General features: G+C 38.8%; 1 protein-coding gene across 1 annotated transcript in view; it reads left to right on the plus strand.

Moving 5' to 3' along the window:
- The first annotated feature begins 5,144 nt into the window (after positions 1-5,144).
- Positions 5,145-25,780, plus strand: part of ARHGAP5 (Rho GTPase activating protein 5) — a 53,155-nt gene continuing 32,519 nt past the window's right edge. The window contains exons 1-3 of the mRNA XM_051622366.1: positions 5,145-5,415; positions 12,811-12,917; positions 17,280-21,178. Coding sequence (XP_051478326.1) covers positions 17,456-21,178 — 3,723 coding nt within the window. The 5' untranslated portion in view covers positions 5,145-5,415; positions 12,811-12,917; positions 17,280-17,455. The remainder of the gene's footprint in view (positions 5,416-12,810; positions 12,918-17,279; positions 21,179-25,780) is intronic.

Here is a 25,780-nt window from a genome sequence, read left to right on the forward strand (position 1 = left end):
AGGCCCAAGTGCTCTGCTGAAGTTTCTGTCAGGCTGGGCTGGTGTAGCCAGGGGTTTGGAGCAGGAGGTAAAACTGGCTTATTTTAAGGAAAATACCTAACTGGAACAATCAGCTATTTCGTTGAGCAAGGCAGTATCTCTCTCCTTGGTGTTTAGGTTTCGTTAATATATACTTAAATGCTAAAGTTATCCTAAAAGGGACTTTTTCTTTCTTTTTCTAAACTAAAGCATGGAAGGTGTCTGGCTACTTTTCCTTTCTAGTTACCTTTTAGAACTGGATTCCATGTCTTTGTACACTGTCTCTCTCCCATGCTCTGTTGGATCTTTCTGCACTGCTCTGGCAATTTTCAGACTCCAGAAGTCAAGGTCCATCCCGGCAGAGTGGAACATAGCACAGCTTAGAAAAAGACAGGAAGTCATGGCACATGTGCATCTGGTAGCTGTCAGTCCTATATTGGAGTGTGATATGGATGTTTTGCTCCAATGTAAATCACAGGACAACTATTTTGTATGGCAGATTCCACTTTACTGCTCTTTCATGAGATTTTTTTGTCCTTGTTAAAAAAGAGCTTTATTGTACAACATGTTCTGCTCAAAGTCCCCTTGAAAATAGCTTCCTTTTTTATTTTGTTTTTTTAAACTATTATAAAGTAAATATTTTTCTGGTAATAAATAGAGATTCAGTTATGTAGCACCATGCTGGTCTACAGAAGTGATCAGGATGGTAAGAATGCGATGTCTCAGCATCTAGAAGAAGACAAAAAGAGCCGGTTAAACAGACAAAACCAAAAAAGCCCTTTGGATAACACCTGATTTTCTTACAGATGTGGAAAGAATGATGGTTGTGTCACTCACAGCAAAACATAATGAAGCCATGGAGTGAGAAAAAAGTATATCATTTTGTGAGTATACATATTAATAATCTTGGCACAGAAATTATTAAATGAAATTAGGACTTTAGGAAACAATGTTGCATCTAGCCAAGTTAAGCAGTGCATTGACATATTTAAATATTTATTTACATTTCAGTTTTCCATAGATAAAAAAAAAACATTCTGCTGCAAAAAAAGTCAATAGAAATTTAAGGGAAGAAAATCTTCCATTATTTATTTCCAAAATAATGGACTTCTGGAAATCTAAACAGTGGTCTATGGTCACTGTTTATTAATAACTTTTTTTATTTATGTGAAGAAACCTTAAGAGAAAGAGTACTGCATGGAAAAATTGTTTGATTTTGTATAAGCCAGGCTCAGTGAAATCACTGACCATGCTCTTGATGTTCCTTCTGAAATGGCAGATCATTCAAATGAAAAAAAAAATAATAATGGGAAGACTTTTTTTACTATGAGGGTGGTGAAACATTGGAACAGGTTGACCAGAGGGGCAGTAGATACTCCATTCCTGGAAGCATTCAAGGTAAGGTTGAATGGGGCCCTGGGCAACCTGATCTAGTTGAAGGTGTCCATGCTCATTGCAGGGGGGTCGGAACTAGATGACCTTTTATGTCTTCTTCCAACCCAAAACACTCTATGATTCTATGATTATATGATCAATGTAGTGTAAAATTTAAAAATTAGTAGAAGATTTGTTGAAAAAAACCCACAGCCCCAAAACCTGAACCCTCAAACAAGAACAAGGGTAGAGATTAGGAGAAAGGTAAAGAAAGGAGAATGGTCTATCTGCTATTTCTTTTTTCAGGTGTACTGATGATCAGGAAATCAATAATGCTGGTGAACTTTCCCCTTAGCACTATGAAATTATGTAGTTATTTGGGTCTCTTATAAGAAAATCCATTTATTGAAATTATTCCTATTAGAAACTAAGCAGGTTTTCCTTAATTTCAGATGAAGGTTTAAGTATTTACACTTCTATTTTGCCCACTCTTCCTGAAATAAATCCTTTTACATGCAATGCAATGAATTAACATGAGCATAAACACTAGCATGATCTCAAAGTGTGTGACAGTTTTCTCAGAAAGTCTTGTAATATTGATTCTTAAATCTTATGCAAAGCAGTGTATTTTCCTTGAAGTAAGACAGACCTGGCTGTTCTGATGTTTAATGAGGGATGGTGGGGAAGAGGGCAGCTTGTGGCAAAATAATATATGCAGATTTCATGTTCTACAACCAACAGCACATTGACTTTAGGTTTAGCACACTGGTGAGATTGCTTGCTTTGCAATTCCAAGTGGTGTAAAGAAAGCAATGCTACAAGAGCAAAGACAATTAAGAAAATGCTGTGCCTGTGCAAAGTGTGTGCATTGCTGATCTCATCTGTGGTTTGAAATCCCCCTATTCCAGAAGCATAGGGAAAGTGAAATAGGACTTTTCTCCCACTTGGCCCTGCTTAATGAGAGAGACAGAAAGAGGATTGGAAATGGTGGATTGCTGCTGCTGTTGTTTTCTATTCCTAGGACTCTGCTGTCCAAAAGGAAAGACAGAAGCAAACTTCCCATTTTTTGCTCACTTTGTATATAGGCTTCTAGATATCCAGACTTTATCTGTGTTTAGCTATGTTTATAATCAGCCTTTGTAGCATGAGGGTTTTTCAAAAAGGAAATAGGCTACAGAAAAAGGTTTGAATAACAACAGGAGCTATAAATAACAAATGTTGCATATCATTAATGACTTCCTCCTGAGTTTTTCAAGGTTTACTAAAACATTTATCGGAAATGTGTTTCTGTATAATTAAACAAAACCACTAACCTCTCTAAATTACTAATTGGATTTCATTATTACACTTCATTTTTTTTTCCAGTATTATTCTCAATGGTGGAAAGATTTTAAAAAACATTTATTCTGACAAATATTCTCAAAGATTTCTGAACTATTGTAATAATTTTTCACATTAAAAATACTTGGAGTTGTTTTCAGTTATCATTTCATTATGCAGTCTTTAAGTAGTTCTGTAGCTCTAACTCATAAAGGCATTAAACTACCTGTGCGGTTAGTGTTTTCTCACAGAGTTGCAATTTTTTCACCTCTTTCCCTGTGAATCTTTCTAAACCTTGCATGTCTTCTTAGTAGGCATCTGAAATGGCACATCCACCATTCCTGTAACTAATGCTGTTGCTGTGTGTTTCTAATTTGCAGAATTATTGAGGCTCAGAGGAAAAGTCCTCTGAGATCACCAAGTCCAACCTATGACCTCACACCATCACACTGGGTAGCACTGAAGCACTCCTCACTGTCCTTGCATGCTTCAGGTTAAAGTGGGCTGGGAAAGGCTTCCTGTTATTCCCAACCTCATGTCCTGCTTCTTTTTTTACACCTATATCTATGTAAGCCTACTCACTTTACTGAGGTTTGTTTGGTTTTTTTTTGTTTTTTTTTTTTAACTCAGATCAGGATCAAAGCAAGTGATACAACCAATTCCTACACAAGAAGTCTTCTACATGATAAAACTTTATGAAAATTCATTAACTGTTTAAGTTAATTAATACCTATGCAGAGTTTCAGAGGATACAGATCTCATTACTTTAAATTTTTATTTAATTAAGCTAAGAACTCTCATTTTTTTAAAAAAATCTGAATATAATATTTTAATTCTGCTAGTGTGAACTCAAGGCATGTATTTTGAACAAAAAAAAAGCAACCAAGAAACTAAAAATCAAGCTATTCAAATTAAAATTAAGTTCTGTTTTTAGGCTTATTTTTTGAGAAATAGGGTGTGACCGCAAAAATTCTTGAGCAGACACTGTTATTACATTGTCAAATATTTTTACATCTCTTTAGTGAGGACCTACCTAAGATGAGTATTTCCACAAATACTCTTCTGTAAGGCAGTGTCCACACAAGGCTGTTTTCTCACGTTTAACACAGAAAGGTTTAGCTGGTTAGAATTTTCTCAGAAATTCAAGTTCACAGGTAATGTGTCTTCAGGAAGGATATGAATTTTGAATCTTTTCATTTCCTAATTTTCAGATGCAAAACTTTTAGATGTGCATGCAGTCTGTAAAATTGCACAGAATGAGACATGCTGTTATTAAACATTATGGCAACAAGTAAAACACTCAAAACTTGCAATTTGCCAAGAATAAGGTTGCTAGTAAAATATTAATTTGTTCCTTCGTATGCATACATGAAAACGATCTTCAGCAATAAACGGAGAGACCGTGCACTCCCGCGTACCCACACGCGTGGCACGGGCGCACGATGCGCACAGCAGGTGGAGCAGATCAGTCCTGCTTCCTGCTCTTTCCCACGTTCCGTGCCTCACCTGCCACGGCCCACGGAAACCCATCTCTGGAGGCAGGAGCACGGACAGCCGTGTTGGCCACTTCACAGCACCTTCCCCTTGCAATTGCTTCATGGGTCTCAGTTACAACGCAGGAGGCCTCAGAGCGCGGGCGAGGGCCTTTCCCCGCTGCCAGCCCCCAGCCCGGTACCGCGCGGCGCCGGGGAGCTCAGCCCGGGCAGCCGGCCTCCTGCCTGGAGCCACGTCCTACCCTCCCCGGCAGGTCACCTCTGCAGGCCAGAGCGGGCTCTGCTGCCGGGCCTCACTCTTTTAATGACTACAAAAGGAAAGAAGTTTCGTGTTACAGTAGCTAAACCCGGGAAACACTGTGAAAAGTGACAGGCCGCCGGGCGAGGCAGAAGTGGGTGAAGGGGGCTGACCAACCCGCGCGGCATTTTGACATCTTTGAATTCTGTCTCAGCCATTTTCTCCCCGTGGCGGCACGGCTGCTGGGTGGGAGCCCGGGCTGGCCTCCGGCCCCCGCTGTCTCTGCCCTTCGCGGAGCCGGCCGCTCCGGGCAGCTCCGTCGCGGTGACGGGCCGTGCGGACGGACACACCTCGGACTGCTCGCCCGCCCGGCGCACGGCGACGCCTCGGCCTGTCCCGCTGCCCGAGCCGGGACTAGAACCCGCGGCCTCCCGGCTCCCGGCGCCTCGCGCTCCCCATCCGGCCACCGGGCCACAAACCCGCGGCCGGCGCGCGTGCCCGCAGGGGCCGGGGCGGGGAGGGGGGGGCGGAGCGGCGCGCGCGCGCGCGCAGCTGGCGTCCGGCCGCGCGCGCTCTCCCAGGCTTCCCGGGGAATCCAGCGGCAGCAGGAAGAGGCGCTTTCCCGCGCACGCGCAGCTGGCCGGGCGGGCGCGCGCTGAGCCGCGGCGGCGGGCGGGAGGGGGGAGGGGAGGGAAGCTGTGCTGAGGTAAAGTTGGGGGAGAGAGAGACTCCGTCAGCGGAGCCAGCGCCGGGGAAGCGCGGCGGCCGCCATTACTGAGCCGGGAGCGCCGCGGAGGGAGCGGAGAGGGGAGACGGGGCTGCGGCGGCCGGGAGCGCTCCGGAGCTGCGGGCCGGAGAGCGGAGAGAGCCCCGCGGGGAGGAAAAGCCGCCGGGGGCGCCGGCGTGGAGAAAGCGTCCCAGGAATGCTGCCGCTCCCGCCGCCGCCGAGGAGCCGGATCCCGACGGCGCGAGGTGAGGGAAGGAATCCGGTCCCGTGGGACCTCGCCCGGCCCGGCGGCCCGGAGCGGAGCGGAGCGGGGCGGGCGGCCGGCAGGCGGAAGGGGAGCGGGGGGAGGAGGCGGCTGCAGCCCGGCGAGCTGGTGCAGCGGCCGCTGGCTGTAACCAGTCCAAAGGGCTGGGGCTAGTGTGGGGCGAGGGGAGCCGGCCTCCCCTCCTGCCTCCCCGCGCGGCCGCCTCGGCACCCCCGCCCGGGGGAGGGGAGGCAGGAAGGGCAGGGAGCGGAGCGCCTGGTCCCAGACAGGTGATGAAGGCCTGAGCAATGGGAGGGTCTGAGCCTGCTGTGTGAGGCTGCCAGCTGGTCACGGCTCTCCAGGGAGGGAGGAAGGCAGGAAAGGGAGCTTCCCTGCTCCTCTCTTCTTCCTTCCTCATCCCCTTCTTCCCCCTACTCCTTTCGCTTCCTCCCTTCTATTCCCACAGCCTTCCCCCCGCTACCCCCCCCCCCCCCCTTTCTGTTCTTTCTCTGTACTTCTTTTCCTCCTTATCGCCCCCTTCTACTCATTCTCATCTTCTCTGTTCTTTTCCTTCTTTACTATATTTTAACAGTTGTCAATTCCTCTCCTTCTTCCTTTCACCTTCAAATACTGCTCGATATTAAATTTCAGAAAACTTCACTCTCCTAATGATGTGTGTGCGCTTCTGTTTTTCCACCAGGTGGATTTTAAGGCTTTGAAATAGGGTGGCCAGTTGCAGTGTTGCAGCTTTTAAGCATTTTGAATCCCTTCAGCCAGCATAACCTTTAGACTCTCTCCACCCAAGGAAAGCACCACAGATACACAGATATAATGCCATGGCATTGTCAGTATAGGCCATAAGGAGTATAAAACACAGTTTTGATTAAAAATAGAAGAAAGGCCATTTACTTAAAAGGAAGACATACTTGGCACCTTCCCCCTCCAGAATCCACCCACCCTTCCTCTGTACCCCCCCTTTTGCCCTCTCCTCTGTCGCTTTTGCTATCAGTGTGGAATATTTTCTTAATAAGTAGGAGGGAAACATTTTTCATCTAGACCAAAATAGGCCTGTGGGGGTATGTGTGTATTCTTTAGTTTAGTGTCATGCAGATAACTGGAGGGTTTTTTTTTTCTTAATAAAGATCCTTGACAGATATTAAAAAAACTACATTGCAGAGTAAAAACAGTAAAAAGAACAGCATTTGCTGGCCAATTGGACGTCCATTTTAAACCTGTGCATTGAAGCCAGTTCCAGCACTGACACTTGTATACTTATTTTATAAATGAATGAGGAATTAATAGGTGATAGGGTTTCTTCTGTTGTGATATCTTACCTTCCTGAGATTCTTCAATATGACAGCTGTTTTCAGCAGTGACATCAGTGACCAGAGTTAAGTGCTTTCTTAAAAAACCCATACCTATTTAAAATTTATAGTACATATCTAAACCTAACATATTACAAATACTCATTCAGATGCATTTTTGTAAAGATTATTTTCCTTTGTATTCTGGAGTTTTTTTTTAAGAAGTGCTAAAATTCTATTTATAGTACTGTACTGAAAGTGCTACTAGAGCTTGCAAGGTATGATGTAAATATGATAGTTGTAAAAAGAGTCTATAGTGCTTAAAGTATCAGAAATTGCTTTTGTTACATTATCAGTGGCTTGTTTTAATACAAGTTGCTTTTAAGCGTGAAACACTTGAGCTTAAACAGTATGCTTTTTTTTAAAGTACCCTGTTTAAAGCAGCTGCCAATGTTGTGAAAATGTAAATAATTGCAACCAAATGCCTACCACTCCCTAGTCTTGTACTGTATTTTAGCTAAGGTGTTGAATGTGTAACATAATCCAATTAAATCCTTTAGGCTCAGACTAAATTGTTTTTAAATGCTATATATAGCACTAACAGAATCAAATGCTGCACGTGTTTTTGAGGTTAAAGATAAAGTGTGCTTTCCTAAAGCCATAGGTGTTTTTCTGTGCCCAAACTTCATAGGAAAGAAAAGCATTAATCACAGTAATAGATTTTTCTGTATAAGTTTCCCCTTTGGGACTTGTTATTTGAGTAGATTGTGCGAAAATAATTCAATCCCATTTAGTAAAGGTATTAAAGGATGCTGGTGGTATGTTAAGACTTTCAAAAGCACTTTCTTAACAGAATTATCAATCCCGTGTACTGGCATCCTTCAGGAATATGTTGCATAAAACTTCAAAACACTCCACATCACTACTTTTAGGATACTAATATATGGTATGTTCTTAAAGTTACATATAAGGCATCCTTCAGGGGTGATACTTCCAGACCTTTACTGAGAGAATGGAAATTTGCGACGGGAAACATTCAGCGTTAAGTTCTGCGGGCACAGTTAGGTCGGGGAACAGCCTGAAAGCAGTCACGGTTATGGACATGACGTACCTATGAGAGCAAAGCCCGTGATGCATTCTTGCTGTGTGATAACGAAGGAATGCATTCGGAAGGAGCTGGCGCTGTTGGGGAAGAGCTGGCCGGGCTGGAGAGATGTCCCAGCCCCGCGCTGGGCGGCGCGGCCACCAGGGGGCTCCGTTCCTCCCGCCGCCGGCCGGGCTGCCCGGCCCGGCCCGGCCCGGCCCTGCCCTGCCCTGCCCAGCCCAGCCCTGCCCTGCCGTGCGCTGCCCGGGGCAGGCTGCCTGCCTCTCCATTTCTAGTAGGCGCTGAAAGTAAATCATGCAGTATTTGACCTGAGCTTCCCAGTGCCATAGCTGTATGAAAAAGTTTAGTTTCAGGTAGTCGTGGTAGCACTGGGGGTTCTGTATTAGGGCTGTCTGGTTTATTATTTTTTTCCCTGTAGCTGTGTTGTTTTTGTCCTAATGGGCACACAAAACTCTTAGTTGTTTTTGTTTTCGATTTTCCTTCTGAGAATTTTTAGCCTAAAGGTCAGTGTTAGTGAGCTGGAATATTACTGAACTTTTTTTCATCAGCTTTAAAAAGTAATTTTAAGGATATTATATTTTTCAGATTATTGTTTGAACCCTCTCATCGCTTCCTTATAGATACTGATTATAATGAAATATTAAAAGAAAAATCAATTTCAGCTTCCTCATAGGAAATTCTGAAACAATTGTACTTAAGTTACCTTGAATTTGAGTATTAAGTATGCCTTTCTAGTCACTTTGCATGTATTGGAAGCTGAAATAATTTATCCATGGCTAGTTCTGCACATTACATTTTTTTGGTAACTTACAGTAGTTTCTTTGGCTTTGAGTTACAATTCCCGTGCATTTTTGCAATTCTTCCTCAGCTGACGTACAAGCATAATAGAAGAATGTCTGCATTTGAAAAAGTAAAACCAATACCTGCATGCATGATTTTGGAAATTATGTATTTTTGCATCTTGGCATTAGTTTATCTATGTTGACTTATTCTGCATAATATTATCTGCTGCTTAAATATGGCTTTTCACTTGCTTGTTTTATAATTTAAATGGAAGTGTAGTGGGTAGCCACTGTTCTCATTTTACACAGGTCAGAATTACACATGTGACTTGTTCAAGGTCAAACTACACACTACTGTTTGAATTTAGTGTCAAAACTTATGGTGTTGGTTTCTGGGTTCTATACTGCAGTTTCTTACAAAGCAAAGTAACATTAAATGATCCAGATATGTGGATCAATGAAATTTGTCAGAGTTGCTGCTGCCAGGATGTATGTTTTTCTTTATGCAGCAAATGCATTTTAGCTTTTTTTCTGTCCTTGCCCTTATCTCTCATTCCTCATTTGTTTCTCTTTCTTTCATCTATTTTTGTCAATTCTTTCTTACATCCCCTTTATAAAATTTCTCCGTTAGTTCTCTTGTGTTCTTCCTGAATAACTTTGTCAATACGCCTGATCAGGTAGTCTTGTGCTAAGAAGCTTCTCTTGAGTGCAATGCTTGTGTTTAGTAGGAGCTTCACCTGTGCAAAAAGAATTAAGGATTTATTTTTCCTGTAAACTTGTACTATTTCCTTTGCTGTAAAAATACAGGCTTTGAACCTATGTTGAATGCTCTCATATATTCATAAATCTGCAGAGAAATAACTCAAGAGGCCTGAGTTCAATATAGTGCGATGCTGATAATTTGAACCTTTTGCAGTTTACCTTTTTATTCTACCTTGATCTAATTTGTTTAGGTTGTTTTTTTGTTTGTTTGTTCTTGTGAACAGCAACAATGGCTGGAAATAGATGCCCCTTGGAATGCTAGATTCCAGCTAATGAGTGATGTTTTGTTTTGCATTCAGAAGTAAAGTTTATGCCTCGGTTTAAACTTGGGTAGTACACTGGAGCTCTTGAGAGTATTATTATTAATAGGAGAAAAATACTGAACTTAGTAAGAACTCGTAGCTTTGAACTTTTGTTTCTAAACACAGTTTTGCATTGATTTGTAATACGAAGCTGGGTGGTCAGGCTTTTTCTCCTTTTTTTTTAAAGTTATTAAAAATTACTTAGCTTTTGTATGCAAAGAATTACCTAGACTGTGTAACTTCTTTAGGAATGGTAGTTGGCTGTCATACTAACCAAATCTGAAATGAACAGCAATTGGCATAATCCACTCTCATCCTTCATTTACCTGGCATGACTAATCACCATGCCTCTTAAACTGTATTCATTTTCAGTCAGAGTATCACTATTGAAGATATTTCAAGGCATTTTCCTTTACTATCTTGCCATTGCTCGATTGAGCTTATTTCCTGAATCGTTTTCCCCTAGTGTTGACTGGTACTTGCAGAATTTTACTAGGGAGCACTGTATTTACCCTTACTTATAAATAAAATTTCAAGTATGGTTACTTAAGATTACCAGTACTTGTGAAGACAAGAATATTGGTGTGTTAGTAATGAGAACAGGACATATAAAGTGTCTAGGACCTCAGCAGACTTGAGTTAATTGAAATTGTTGGCAAGATGACATTTTAGTTTCTAAAACTTAATTTGATTTGAAGAGAAGATTTCTTATGCTTGAGTGAGAAAGATATCTCTTGGTAAATATTGAATGAGAAGAAACAACATTACTTTAAGCTACATCAACATTAGATTTTTTTACTGTTTCTTGAAATTAAAATGGTTGAGTTATTATCTTGGTATGTTTTGAGTAGAGCTGTAATGACTGATGTGCTGATAGGTTTTGGAATTCGGATATTGTACTAAATGCTTACCAATGCCAAGTTTTGGTTCTCAAAAAGTGTGAAGTGAGGGATGACTCGGTATAAAAACATACTGTCAGCAGCAACCTATATCTAGAGCTGTAATTTCCTTGAAATCAAAGTCTTTGATATTTGAAAGTGCTGTACATTCAAATGTTGTCCTACAAACCATGTCATTGATATCTAATGTATTTCAGTTTACTGTGTCGATCTGCTGTCAAGTTCACAGTAACTTACTTTTGGTGTATTCCTATACCCTGCAAAGCAGACTAGGCAGTAATGGCCTTTTTTTCTATGTGTGCTTTTCTTGGCCAGCTAATTTACAAACGCTATCACAAGACTATGGTAATTGAAACTAATGCTGAAAAATAGTGGTCTATAGACTTGCATTTAGACAACATTACAGTGAGTAAAGGACTGTGAGGAAAACACTATTACTTTTTTGTTGGCATTGTTTTCAGCCACTTAAATAGCCGTGGGTCATGAGCAATTCTGTCTTTCAGAACATTTCTGACAACATTTGCTGTCTTTCAGACAACATTTCTGCTTCAGTCTGCAGATGGTAAACATTTTTAGGTTCAGAAAGCAATTTCAGAAGGTATTCAGATACATTCAGAGTATTTATCTGTGAGTGATTTTCTTTGCTATGGACCTGTCTACAAGTTCCTCTGCAGCCACAATTGCTAAATAATATGTGATTAATAATTTCAGTATTTATTAATTGCTAATAATATAGCATTCTATGTTAATGGTTAGAATTAACTGAGAAGACTTGGGGAGACATGTATGTGAAAACAGGACTTTCTCTGGCCTCATCATGTTTCTGGCTGTTCTTGTAGGGGCCTGTCTTTGAGCTTTTTCTTGTGGCAGTGAGCATTGCAAAATAGCTGGTATCTCCCTCCCCGCAAGCCTCAGATGCATTCTAGCAGGCAGAGACACTTTTCTTTTTGTCTGCTCTTCCACATCCTCTTCTTTGGTGTCTGGTAGTCTGTTTCCTTGTGTGCAACTGTGCTCTGCTCACCTAGCTGTGAACACAGAGGAGTGCCACAGCTAGTTGGTAAGGCCAGGGAGTGGGACTTTTCTCCTGTCTTCTCTTTCAAGTGATTGAGTTTAGCTTTGCAGCTAGCCTGGGTTTAGTGTAGGACTGATAGTCTGCTGCCTAAAGATTTTAGTGTTGTTTGGTACCACAGCTTGAGAATTACAGTATTACTGTGGAATTGGTGTATTGCTTATTGATATTGCAAAATTAAATTTTTTGTCCAAAAAACAGTTTACTAAAGCTTAAACTTTTTCAATTAGCTATATTATTCACAAAGCAAAATGAAATTACTAAGAGTATAATGGTAAGTGATAGAAGAAAAATAACCTCTGCCATGCCTTCTTGATTTTATGCATCTTGCTTAAAAATGACACTTTTCCATAGTTAAAAGGGACATACATTATGATCCAGTGCAAGTGCCTCAAGTTCCTTTCCTTTTCTGCATCTTAATATATGCATCTACTGGCCTGGCATTCAAAATCTGGGATTTGTTTGAATGAAAACTGAAGAAATTCAGTGGAAGAGAGTTTGGTGCTTGGTTGCTTTGTAGCAGCATCCCTGCAGTAAAATCAACATTTACCAAAGTTATACTAATACATTGTATCCTAATTGAGAGTTCACAATCTTCAAATATGATCTCCTTTCAGTTTCTGATTTGTCACAGTCTGTGAGGCCTTTTAATTTAGAAATCCTGTACTACAGGGAAAAGGGTTTTCAGATACACTCTACCTTTTTCTCATCATAAAATGTACGTACATGTATTTAGACATGTTCATTTTATAAATTCTGTATTTACTGACTATACTGACTTTATCTTATGAAATGATATTCTATATATTTTAGAATTTTAAATTATTTTCAAATGATTAGTGATTTTTATATCTCATGTTTTGTGTGTTATCTGAGACACTATATTAATTTTTTTTTTTTTTTTTGGAAGAGGCTTCTGCAGCCCAGACCTTTGAAATCACAGTCACTTAGGAAGAATTGTGTCCTGTCTGACCCAAGTATCAATAGCTGTGCTTACAGGATTTGAACACTCCCAGTTTAGATGAAGGCCAGTTTGAACTCTTGAGTTCTGCTTATGGGTTTAAACTTTGGAAAATGATCCTCATGTGTAGATGAAGTGTTGTACCTTCTCTGATTGCTCCTTTTTCTTTCATAATTCTGAAGATATTAACAAATCTTACTTTTTGTTTTCAGATCCCTCAGGGAAGGACTTGCTGAAGGACAGTGTTTAAATGTGTGACGTTACTGCAGGAAGATCACAGCAGGATAATAATCTTGCTTTGCACCTTCTTTTCCTAACGGTAAGTTTGGGCTTTTGGTCTTCATAATCTTGTTTTTAAGGGGGAATGTAGGTGAATAAATGCAAGATGATACTCCTCATTTTCTTTGTAACTGTTTGGAAATCTGAAAGCCTGTAGATACAAAGTCCTATGGTGTGACTGTAGAAGGTCAGAGATTCTTCCTGCAGTAATGTCATACACTTTGTGTGTTCTGTAGTTCTTCAAAGTTTTTCTATTTAAACATTTTTCTATTTAAATGTAATGCTCTATTATTTTCAATTTAAAGACTGAAATTAGTTGGGGAAATCAAACATCCCCACCTTTGAATCTGTAACAAAGGTGAAGGGAGTGGGGGTGGATGACAAATTGGAGTGTTTTTAATTTGTTATAAGGGAATTAGGCAGATTGAAATAAGATTATTATCACTTGCCATGAATTTCCAGTGTATATATTTTAAAACTGTACAGAACTGTAAAGTACCTTTAAATTAGTGGTATACCAAAAATAAAACTCTTCCATTTGGAGAATAATTTCATAATGACTACATATTTAACGTGAAGCCATTGTAATGTCAGGTTTTTACCAGGCTTATTACTTAATTAACATAGGACATGGGCTTCGTTCTGTTGCTTCACTTTGTACAATCAGTTCAAAGTAAAAACAGTATAAAAATGAAAACTACATTGATTTAAAGTATCTTTAGAGATTCGGCTCCCACTGTGGTGGAAATCTTCATGTTGTGAGAGACTAATGTGTATGTTTTCTCTTTGTCAGTGTCCCATTTCACCTTATTCTTTGTACTTATTTTAAGAATGTATTGATTTGACAAAACATTATTGCTGGAGGAGAAACCCTTGCTACATGAGGGTGTAGATTATCTGAAAGTATTAATTGTTTCTTATAAACTAGCTGCAAGTTGACAGCATCTTCCTGATTAAATGAAGTAATCCCATGGATGAAGATTTTTGTGTTCTAGTTTAGTCCACATAAAATCTGTATTGTGCTGTGGTAAACAGAAAACATTTTATACTGTAAGTGCTGACTAAACTTATTCTAATAGTTTGAATGATGCTACTATGACAAGCTTTGCTTTAGAAAAAAAACACACTGGGTTTATTTGTAGCAATGTGAATGATTTACTTTTGCTAAGTATTTTTATTCTCAGAGCCATTTTCTGTTAGTTCTAAATTCTGTGTTTTAAGAATTAAAAAAAACAAAACACAATGGAAAAAGTAAAAAGCAACATTTAAAATACAAGTTCTCTTTCTGAATGTCTCTTCAAGTAAACTGATGTAAATAAAAAAGAAAAATCATTCCTACAACACATCATGAAAGTTTCAGCTCTTGCCATGTAAAAACTCTCAAGTTTATTTTTCTCTTAATTTTGTAGTTAAATTTATACTTTTAATAAAAAATGCGCTTTCCTTGGCTATGAGTTCTATAACTGAAAGTTGGTTTTACATATGTGATTTTTATTTTATATTTAGGTCGACTAATTTCATTACAGATATTGTTACATAAATACTATATTTCTGATCAGAACAACAGTTTTATATTTCTAGGTGTTAATAAGTTGGAAAGCTCTGTAGGTTAGCCGTTGGTTCTATGTAAAATATTAAAGGTTTCAGTATTTTTATTTTCTGTTGCAACTTTTAATGATGCAAATACTTCTTTTACTTCTGCATGTTTTCAAACTCGGATATGTTTTAGCAGTTGTGAATTAGATTTAGAAGCATTAGAGCAGATTTTGAGAGCTTTTTGGGTGACAGATCCTGTGCTACTTTTATGTTTTTAAAACTAAAGGAAGGTACTACAGTACCATTCTTAAATTGTTGCAGAGAATGTCAAAATGCATAACAAAGCTGAAATGTTGAGACTGAAATTTCAGTATTGATAATTATTATACTGTTTCCTTTGTATAAGAGCTATTTACAGGTTTGTTTGCATACACTTGTATTATTTCATGGAATTGTTTGTGTTGGAAGGGACCTTAAAGCTCATCTAGTTCCAACCCCCCTGCATGGGCAGGGACACCTCCCAGTAGACCAGTTTGCTCAAAGCCCCATCAAGCCTGGTCTTGAACACTTCCAGGGAGGGGACATCCACAGCTTCCCTGGGCAACCTGGTCTAGTGTCTCACCACACTCATAGTGAAGAATTTCTTCCTAGTATGGAACCTGAACCTACCCTCTTCCAGGTTAAAACTGTTGCCCCTTTTCCTATCACTACACGCCCTAGTAAAAAGCCCCTCCCCAGCTTTCATCTGGCCCCCCTTCAAGTACTGGAAGGCCGCTATGAGGCGGCCTCAGAGCCTTCTCTCCAGGCTGAACAACCCCAGCTCTCTTAGCCTGTCTTAGGATGAGAGGTGTTCAGTGCTCTGATCATCTTTGTGGCCTTCCTCTGGACTTGCTCCAAATACATTAAGTGCAGTGGTCTGTACTTTTCATTTATAGTACCACATGATAGCTGTTTTTTTACCAAGAAAATGACAAAAGTATATTTATCAAAATATTTTAACACGATTATAGGTAGGTTGGAAGCAACCTCTAGAGGTCATCTTGTCTGGCCTTCCTGCAGGGTTACCTAGAGAAGGTTTCAATGAGGGAGCCTTTGCAACCTCTTCAGCTGACCTGTGCTCATTCACCCTCACAATAAAAAAGTGTTTCCTGATGTTCATATGGCATCTCCTGTGTTTTGGTCTGTGCCCATTGCCTCTTGTCTTCTGTCACGGGATGTGACCAGAAAGAGTCTGGCTCTGCCTTCTTTGCACCTTTCCTCCAAATATTTGCACGTCGATGAAGTTTCCCCCCCAGAGCCTTCTTCAGGCTAAAGAGTCCCATCTCTCCCAGCCTTTACTTATATGAGAGATGCTTTAGTCGTTTAATCAGCTTAGTGTTCCTTTGCTGGACTGTCTCCAGTAGCTTTGTATGTCATACTGTACAGCTGGACACAGTGCATCAGGAGAGGCCTTACCAGTGCTGCATTAGAGGGGAAGGTTCACCTACCTTCACCTGCTGGCAATACTTTGTCTCATGCTGCCCACGGTACCATTAGCCTTGTTTGTCACAAGTGTGCGTTGCTTGCTGTCCACTGGTCTTTTTCTGCAAAGCTGCTTTCCAGGCAGATGGATCCCATCATGTACTCTTACATGGGGTTATTCTTCTCTCAATGCAGGACATTGCAGTTTACAAGCTTCCTGTCAGGCCATGGCTGCAGCCTGTTGAGGTGTCCCTGAACAGCAGCACAACCCTCTGGTGTATCAGCCACTACTCCCAAATTTGTCATCCATCACCCAAGTCATTAGTGAAGTTGTTGAATAGTACTGGGCCCAGTATTGGCCACCTGGACTACACCACTTATTACTGGCCCCCAATTAGATTTCACGCCACTGATGACAACTTGCTCAGCCCAGTCATTCAGCCATTCAATTTTCTCTTTTTTCCTCATAATGGGATTCTTTCTAAACCCGTAAATGTATTTCTATTTGCAGTATGTATGTAAACAAAGTCTTATGATTAATAACTGAGAGTCAGGGGTAATTGTTATACTTGACAACAGCTTCAATAAAACTGCTGGAACCTTGTAATAATTCTGTGGAAATTTGAGTGTAGATATAGTAGTTTTTATTTAAAATGATCAAAAGTTATTTTATTTTCCTAGAGACAGAGAGAATGATGTATTACATCATAATATTAAAATATCAGACATAAGTCTTACTTTTTCTGTATCTAGTATCTGCATGACAAAATTTGTAATTTTCAGGTAGAATTCAGGTTAGAAACTTCTCCTTAAAAGCAGTTGATTGTTAGTATATGCATAAAGTAGTTTACTTCCATGGATAGGCAGTGGCTGAACCACATTGCCAACTTCCTGGTTTTACAGGTTCTTATTTTGAAAGTTTCTTTACTGAAAACTAAAACAAATCCTACAATTGCACACAAAAGTGGTGTTATTTATGCAGATAACAATGCTATCTGATGGAAGTATGTGTGTGAATAGTAATGTGTGTATGAATTTTGTGTTGGGTTCAGAGTTTTTGTGTTCGAATTATCATAGTGGAAAATGCTATTACCTTGTACCCATAAGCTATGAAGGAAAACAGTAATTTGGGGTTTGGGTTTGGCTTTCTTTAGAAGTATGCAGATCACCTATCAAAATAGATGATTAAAGCATTATTAAACTGTGCCTAAAACCTGTTTATTTTAAAATTTATAATACAAGTAGCATTACCATTAATGAAGATTAATTTAAGATCCCATGTAAAGTAGTTGCACAATTTCAGGGTGAACAAGCAAAAGCGCTTTTTAAAATCCCTTTTCTCATGAGTATTAGAAAGAAATACCTGCACTCTTTTAAGCTTTTTTCCCCTGTTTGTTTTGTTTAGGAAGATGATCCTCCTCATCCTGGTTATCTGAGGTTCTCTCAATGACAAGCTGAAGCAAGAAAAACTGAAAGCTATTTCTGGAACCCTGCATATACAACTTAAATTTGTAGGAACCTTTCCAGAATGAAAACCACATACAGTTACCTTGATAATTGCAAAAGGATGAGAGGAAAGTTATGATGGCAAAAAACAAAGAGCCACGTCCCCCATCTTATGCTGTTAGTGTTGTTGGACTGTCTGGAACTGAAAAGGATAAAGGTAATTGTGGAGTTGGAAAGTCGTGTTTGTGCAATAGATTCGTTCGTTCAAAAGCAGATGAATATTATCCCGAGCATACCTCTGTGCTTAGCACAATTGACTTTGGAGGAAGAGTTGTTAACAATGATCACTTTTTGTACTGGGGTGACGTAACACAGAGCGGTGAGGATGGAATTGAATGCAGAATTCATGTAATTGAACAAACTGAGTTCATTGATGATCAGACTTTCTTGCCTCATCGGAGTACGAATTTACAACCATATATAAAACGTGCAGCTGCCTCCAAACTGCAGTCAGCAGAAAAACTGATGTACATTTGCACAGATCAGCTAGGCCTGGAGCAAGACTTTGAGCAAAAACAAATGCCTGAAGGGAAATTAAACATAGATGGGTTTTTATTGTGCATTGATGTAAGCCAAGGATGCAATAGAAAGTTTGATGATCAACTTAAATTTGTGAATAATCTCTATATCCAGCTCTCAAAATCTAAAAAACCCATAATAATAGCAGCAACGAAATGTGATGAATGTGTTGATCATTATCTGCGAGAGGTTCAGGCCTTTGCTTCAAATAAGAAGAACCTTGTGGTTGTGGAAACATCAGCAAGATTCAATGTCAATGTTGAAACATGTTTTACTGCACTGGTACAAATGATGGATAAAACTCGTGGTAAACCTAAAATAATCCCCTATCTGGATGCCTATAAAACTCAAAGACAGCTAGTTGTTACAGCAACAGATAAGTTTGAAAAACTTGTCCAAACTGTGAGAGACTATCATGCAACATGGAAAACAGTGAGTAATAAACTGAAAAACCACCCTGATTATGAAGAATACATAAATTTGGAAGGAACAAAAAAGGCCAAAAATACATTTTCAAAACACATAGAGCAGCTTAAACAGGAACATATTAGAAAAAGAAAAGAAGAATACATTAATGCATTGCCAAGAGCTCTTAATACACTTCTGTCAAATCTTGATGAGGTTGAACACTTGAGCTGGTCAGAAGCCTTGAAGTTAATGGAGAAAAGGCCTGACTTCCAGTCCTGTTTTGTAGTGCTCGAGAAAACACCCTGGGATGAAACTGACCATATAGATAAAGTTAATGACAGAAGGATTCCATTTGACCTGCTCACTACGCTAGAAGCAGAAAAAGTTTATCAAAACCATGTACAGCATCTTATATCTGAAAAAAGGAGGGTTGAAATGAAGGAGAAATTCAAAAAAACACTTGAGAAAATCCAGTTCATTTCACCTGGGCAGCCATGGGAAGAAGTTATATGTTTTGTAGTGGAGGATGAAGCATTCAAATACATCACTGATGCGGATAGCAAGGAAGTATATGGTAGGCATCAGAGGGAGATTGTTGAAAAAGCCAAAGAGGAGTTTCAGGAAATGCTTTTTGAACATTCAGAGTTGTTTTATGACCTGGATCTTAATGCAACACCAAGTTCAGATAAAATGAGTGAAATTCATGCAGTTCTGAGTGAAGAACCTAGATACAAAGCTTTACAAAAACTTGCACCTGATAGAGAATCTCTTCTGCTTAAACACATAGGATTTGTTTATCACCCAACTAAAGAAACTTGTCTCAGTGGCCAAAATTGCACGGACATTAAAGTAGAACAGTTACTTGCCAACAGTCTTCTTCAACTGGACCATGGCCGCTCAAATTTATACCATGATAGTGCCAACATTGATAAAGTCAATCTTTTCATTTTGGGCAAAGATGGCCTTGCACAAGAATTGGCGAATGAAATTCGGACACAATCAACTGATGATGAATATGCATTAGATGGAAAAATATATGAACTGGATCTTAGGCCAGTTGATGCAAAATCCCCATACTTGTTGACTCAATTGTGGACTTCAGCCTTCAAACCACATGGTTGTTTCTGTGTGTTTAACTCTATTGAATCACTGAATTTTATTGGGGAGTGCATTGCAAAAATAAGGACTGAAGCATCTCAGATCAGAAGAGATAAATATATGGCAAATCTTCCATTTACATTGATACTGGCTAACCAGAGGGACAGTGTTAGCAAGAATCTGCCTATTCTGAGGCATCAGGGACAGCAGCTGGCCAACAAATTACAGTGTCCTTTTGTAGATGTGCCTGCTGGTACATATCCACGCAAATTTAATGAGACCCAAATAAAACAAGCTCTGAGGGGAGTACTAGAAGCAGTTAAACACAATTTTGATGTTGTAAGTCCAGTTCCCACCATTAAAGATCTGTCAGAAGCTGACTTAAGAATCGTCATGTGTGCCATGTGTGGTGATCCGTTTAGTGTGGATCTTATTCTTTCACCCTTCCTTGATTCTCACTCCTGTAGTGCTGCTCAGGCTGGTCAGAATAATTCTTTGATGCTTGATAAAATAATAGGTGAAAAGAGGCGTCGAATACAGATAACTATATTATCATATCATTCTTCAATTGGTGTAAGGAAAGATGAACTTGTTCATGGATATATACTGGTCTATTCTGCAAAGCGAAAAGCATCCATGGGAATGCTTCGGGCGTTTCTTTCTGAAGTTCAGGATACCATTCCTGTCCAGTTAGTGGCTGTTACTGATAGCCAGGCAGACTTCTTTGAAAATGAAGCAATCAAGGAACTCATGACTGAAGGAGAGCACATAGCAACAGAGATTACTGCTAAGTTTACAGCTTTGTATTCTTTATCTCAATATCATCGTCAAACTGAAGTTTTCACATTGTTCTTCAGTGATGTATTAGAGAAGAAAAACATGATTGAAAGTTCTTATATGACAGACAGCACAAGGGAAACAACGCATACAAGTGAAGATGTTTTTCCAAGGTCTCCCAGAGGAAGTTCCCTTGACTATAATTATCCAGATTCAGAGGATGATACTGAAGGACCACCACCTTACAGTCCAATTGGTGATGATGTAAGGTTACTCCCAGCACCGAGTGACCGTTCAAAGTACCGATTGGATTTGGAAGGAAATGAGTATCCTATTCACAGTACACCACTCAATTGTCATGATCACGAACGCAACCATAAAGTGCCTCCTCCAATAAAACCGAAACCACTTGTTCCAAGAACAAATGTAAAAAAACTGGATCCTAATCTCCTGAAAACAATTGAGGCAGGTATTGGCAAAAACCTTAGGAAGCAACCGTCTCGAGTGCCTGTAGCACCATCAGAAGATATAGACCAATCTGACAACTATGCTGAACCTATTGACACTATTTTCAAACATAAAGGCTTTGCAGATGATATCTACGCAGTTCCAGATGATAGTCAGAATCGTATTATCAAAATTCGAAACTCAATTGTTATAAATACCCAAGGCGAGGAAGAAAATGGGTTTTCTGATAGAATATCCAAAAGCCATGGGGAAAGAAGGCCTTCAAAATACAAATATAAGTCTAAGACACTGTTCAGCAAAGCAAAGTCATACTATAGGAGAACTCATTCAGATGCAAGTGATGATGAGGCTTTCACCACCTCTAAAACTAAAAGAAAAGGAAGGCATCGTGGAAGTGAAGAAGACCCACTTCTTTCACCTGTCGAAACATGGAAGGGTGGCATAGATAACCCTGCTATTACATCAGATCAAGAACTGGATGATAAAAAAATGAAAAAGAAAACACACAAAGCAAAAGAGGATAAGAAGGTAAGTCAGTTGATTTAAATTTTATTTACAACTTTTGGTGTGTTGTAAGAAGGAAAGAGTCAAAATATGCAAAAGTTGCACCCTATTTTGAACCAGCTGCTTTAAGATTTTGATGTAGCATTGTTTGATTTTTGTCCAAGTTTCTACTTAGCTTGCTTGGAACTGGCAAACCTGAGGGAATGAAGTGGTTTGTCTACTTAATCAGTTGTTCCATAAGTTTCAGTTCTTTTTGCCTCTGTGTGTACATGTGCAATCTGCTTTCCATATGAGTAAGTGAAAGCAGAATTTGGTCCACAGATCCTTCTTTGTTAATCACAACTTTTTATTTTCTTTAAGGGGGAAAAAAAAAAAAAGGCAAAAAGCTGCTTTAGGAGTTCTTGAGTGGAACTGGTTCTTTCTGTTCTTGCAGTTCTGGCTGTTGGAATGAAGTTTAGGGCTGATGAATGAAAGGGCTGGTTTCCTTTTAATTCTAAGGTGTCTGCCTGGAATTCTAAAACCAAGGCTCGAAAAGAAAACTTTGTATAATGTTTTACTGACTACTGCATTTTCCTAGAGTGGGCAAGCAAGTAAACAAATTAAAAACCGTGCTACCTGTACAGTTCTGTATTCAAACAAAATAAAGGGAACAAAATGCCTGCCCAGTGTGGTTTTCTAAATAATAAGGTGACATTCTGCTTGAAAATGGTCTGTGTTTTATTTTGATTATTATGCTTGATAGCTAGGCTTTTTTAGTTACTGTTTTAAAAGTTGTTATATCAACATAGTGTTGTAGTGTAGGTACTGGATGTATTCTCTTTAGATTTTAATTTTAGGCTAGCAGTCATTTTCTTGCATATAGTTTTTGTTAAAAATCAGGAGCATTCCTAGTCGGGTATTTTATTTCTTGTCTCAAAATAAGTTGACCTTTTAAATTTTGTCTTTTGTAGCTTTTTAGAAACATCCCTTTTAGCTTAGATCTGACAGTATTTGAATAGCATTTAGAAATAAGTTTTGTTCAAGTTAAATTTAGCATAGTTAAATTTTACCAGTGGATTAAATTCTGAATTGCACTTCCTAGTATGCAGCTGTGATTTGAATTAAACATATCTGAATTAAAGGGCACTACATTTTGTAAAGCTTACTCAAAAACATAGATAATGATGTACTGTGGGTATAAAATCAGATAGTTAAAAATAATTTGAAGGTTTTTTTTTTTAAACTTAAATGTTTTTAAAAACAATTTATATACTTTTGATTGAAGTAATATTGATACATAGAAATTTAAATGTAGTCATAACCCTCCTGCTGTCTCAGCTGTGTGGAGTCAACAGAAAGTTTCTGTGGGTTGCATATTTTTGTTTAAACCTTTTAAACCTAGTAGGATATTATCTTCCTGACATTGTCTTAAAAAAAACTCTGATATCTTGGCTTTGGCCTATTGAGAGACAGCCTGAGTCAGACGTTTCAGGCTATTCTAAATTTCTGTAGTGGCTAAGACTTGAAGAATACAAGAGCTGTTTCAAGGTTTTTTTAATGTACCCCTTGGTTTTACTGTTGTTTTTTGCTGGGTTTTTTTTTAATTTATAGTTTATTTTACTTGGAAGTTGTGGTCCAGGGTTGATACTTTTAAATTAGGTAAAACATTTAATAGAATCATGGAATGGTTTGAGTTGAAAGAGACCTTAAAGATGACCTAGCTCCAACCTCCCTGCCTGGGCAGGGGCACCTTCCATTAGACCCCATTGCTCAAAGCCACATCTAGCCTGGCCTGGAACACTTCCAGGAAGTCAGTATCCACAGCTTCCGTAGGCAGCCTGGTCTAGTGTCTCACCACCCTCACACTGAGGAATGTCTTCCTAATATGTAACCTGAATCTACCCTCTTTCAGTTTAAAACCGTTGCCCCTTGTTTTATCACTACATGCCGTAGTAAAAAATCCCTCCCCAGCTATGTCTAATAGTAGTACAAATTATTGTAATGATGGAGATAGCTAAAATTTTTGAAAGCATTTGAAATACCTAAGAATGCTGAGTGCTTAATGCTTTTGATAAGTAGTGGCTTCTGTGTGTGTTGACTTGCATAGTTCCAGTTTATATGATTAGTCGTTCTAGTTTGAAATATACTACTTTGGTTTTTTTAACTGTTGATTTTTTTGAAAGAGAGATTTAATTTTTTTACTTTTGGAACTTATTCACCATGTTTTTCTGTGTTGTTTTAGATGAACAGCTAGCAGTCTGTAATTACAAAATTAAAAAAAAAATATTCAAGTTATACTTTCCTTGTGAAGTGTTATTTAGTCTATGTGAGGGATGTTAGTGCACCACTATTTATGCTTACTTGCTGGTTTTGATTTTTTTTTTTAGAATTCTGACCCCTTGAATGTGAAAGGGTTAAATAAAACTTGTACTCTTTTCTGAATATTTCTTAAAGGTCTTCCTGATAGTTTTTCTAAATTGTTTGACTGTATGTAAAGGAAACATAAGACACACGTGTAACTACTGCTGTAATTATAGTGATTTGGAAATACAGAAATCTTACGAACAAAATGAATTTGCTTGGAAAATCTCAACCTTTGGAGTATGAGGTTGTTACTGTCTCTGTCAAAGATTACAGCAAGATTTTTTTTTTTAACTGATTTTTTTAAAGTAAGTTTTGTGATATGCTGTTTCTTTTTAAAGCACAAATAGGATGCAACATTCTTGATATTCCTTTCATCTTTGTTGGTTTGAGGAGTTTGAGATGTGGTATTTTTGGGTGGGTTTCTCACATAGCATTGCAGAAAGCTCCTATCTACAGTAATTTGTGGGTTTTGCACTTCAGTTTTCAGTTATGCAAAGCAGGTTTCATCTAGAGACAGAATTTGCCCATGCAGATTTTTACATTTAGAATTTTTTAAAAAATTATGTTCGAGGGCGTTGGTTTGTTTTCAGGTTTTTGTGGGTGTTGGGTTTTTTTCCCCCCATTTAAATACAAGTTAAATACAATGGAAGTTTCTCAAAGTGATACTTACTTCCTCTTGGAAGTTCTGGAAAATGTTTTGAAGGCAGGCCCAGATTAAGAAAGCATGTAAACACAATGTGTTTCAATAGAGACATGGTCTTACTGCAGGATGCTCATTCTCTCCTGATGCTTTCAGACCACAGTTTCCAACAAATTCATGTAAAGGTATGGGCACTAGGACAGATGCAGGGATGCAGAGGGTGGGTGTAGAGTTATGGTAGGATTCAGTTTAAAAATTGAAGTGAACAAGGTGAAAGGTAGGATAGATAGGAAGGAGGAATGAAATTCTTGTAAACAATAGAATAGGAGAAAGAACACTTCTTTTTTACAACCCTGGAATTAGTACTCATAGTTTGACTGCTCTGCTAACATATATGTACCAAACTTAAAAAAAAATATATATTGCTACTTGTTCCTGTTAAGAAGCAAAAATAAAAATGTTTTACTGTGGAAAGTATGGCAGTGACATCTGTGGTGAGCAGGTAATGTTTCTTGTAAGGTCCTCTAAAACATTTTCAATTATTACAGAAATAATTCCTCTGAAAACTTCCATCACCTCATTCTTACTATTCTGTAAAACTCCAGAACTTCTGTTACCTCTGTATTGGTGAGGAATCTTCTTTCAGTTTCCATTTTTCACTTTCCTTGTGGTAACCTTGCTCCTGAAATGTTTTGGTGGTTGTTGTTGTTGTTATTATTATTATTATTATTATTATTATTATTATTATTATTATTATTATTATTATTTTATTTATTTAGTGTCTGTCACCTTCAAACAGGTTAAGAGAGTATGTCTGCTTCTTCACATAAGTTTTTTTAGAAGGTTTTGTAATAGTTTTTGGATGAGGATGACTGAAACTGTGGGTAGTATTGCAAAGAATGTCATTGTAGTGCATCATATAATCTTAATGTTTGTTGATCTTTACTAGAAATGACACAATTGCATGATTGCGCCCAACTTTTTCTCAGCTGCAGTTATTGTCACTTTATGAAGATTTGGCCTATTATTATCCTTGGTAATTTCCAGCTAGTAACTTCCGACTGTATAGTAAAGGTGGTGTATACTACATGCACTTTATAGTACATACACACATGTATAGTAGGTACACATAATACATGTATGTTACAGTACATGCTATGTGCATGTTCCAGTGCATGATTATTCCAGTAGTCTATGACTTTATCATTTTCATTGTTGAACATCATCCTGTTTCTGGTACTCCAGTTGTCACAGTAATATCCTATATGCCACCATCAAATGCCTTACTGAAGCCCAGAATGGTAAAACCAACTGATTGTTTTAGTCTTTGCCTCTAGAAGAGTATGTTTCCAATGGAGAAGGTTGAATCAGTCTAGCATAGTCTTAACTTGTGACACACTCATCTTTATCCTTTCTTTATGTTACTACCATGTTTCTAAATGTTCTGAAAAATGTATTGTGGAGGACTGTTGAACTTTTTCGGGTATATGAAGGAAAGTGGAGAGGAGAAGAAAAAAACAAGCAGAGTGGCTTCGCAGTTATAGGACTTTTTAGCCAAGTTGGCGTGTGCATACTGTGCTTGAGAGCTTTCAAGCACATGTTGTGTGCCAATATTTGTCAAGCTATTGTGTGCTTTTTTTCCA

The sequence above is a fragment of the Apus apus genome, chromosome 5, assembly GCF_020740795.1.
Source record: "Apus apus isolate bApuApu2 chromosome 5, bApuApu2.pri.cur, whole genome shotgun sequence".
NCBI classification, from domain to species: domain Eukaryota; kingdom Metazoa; phylum Chordata; class Aves; order Apodiformes; family Apodidae; genus Apus; species Apus apus.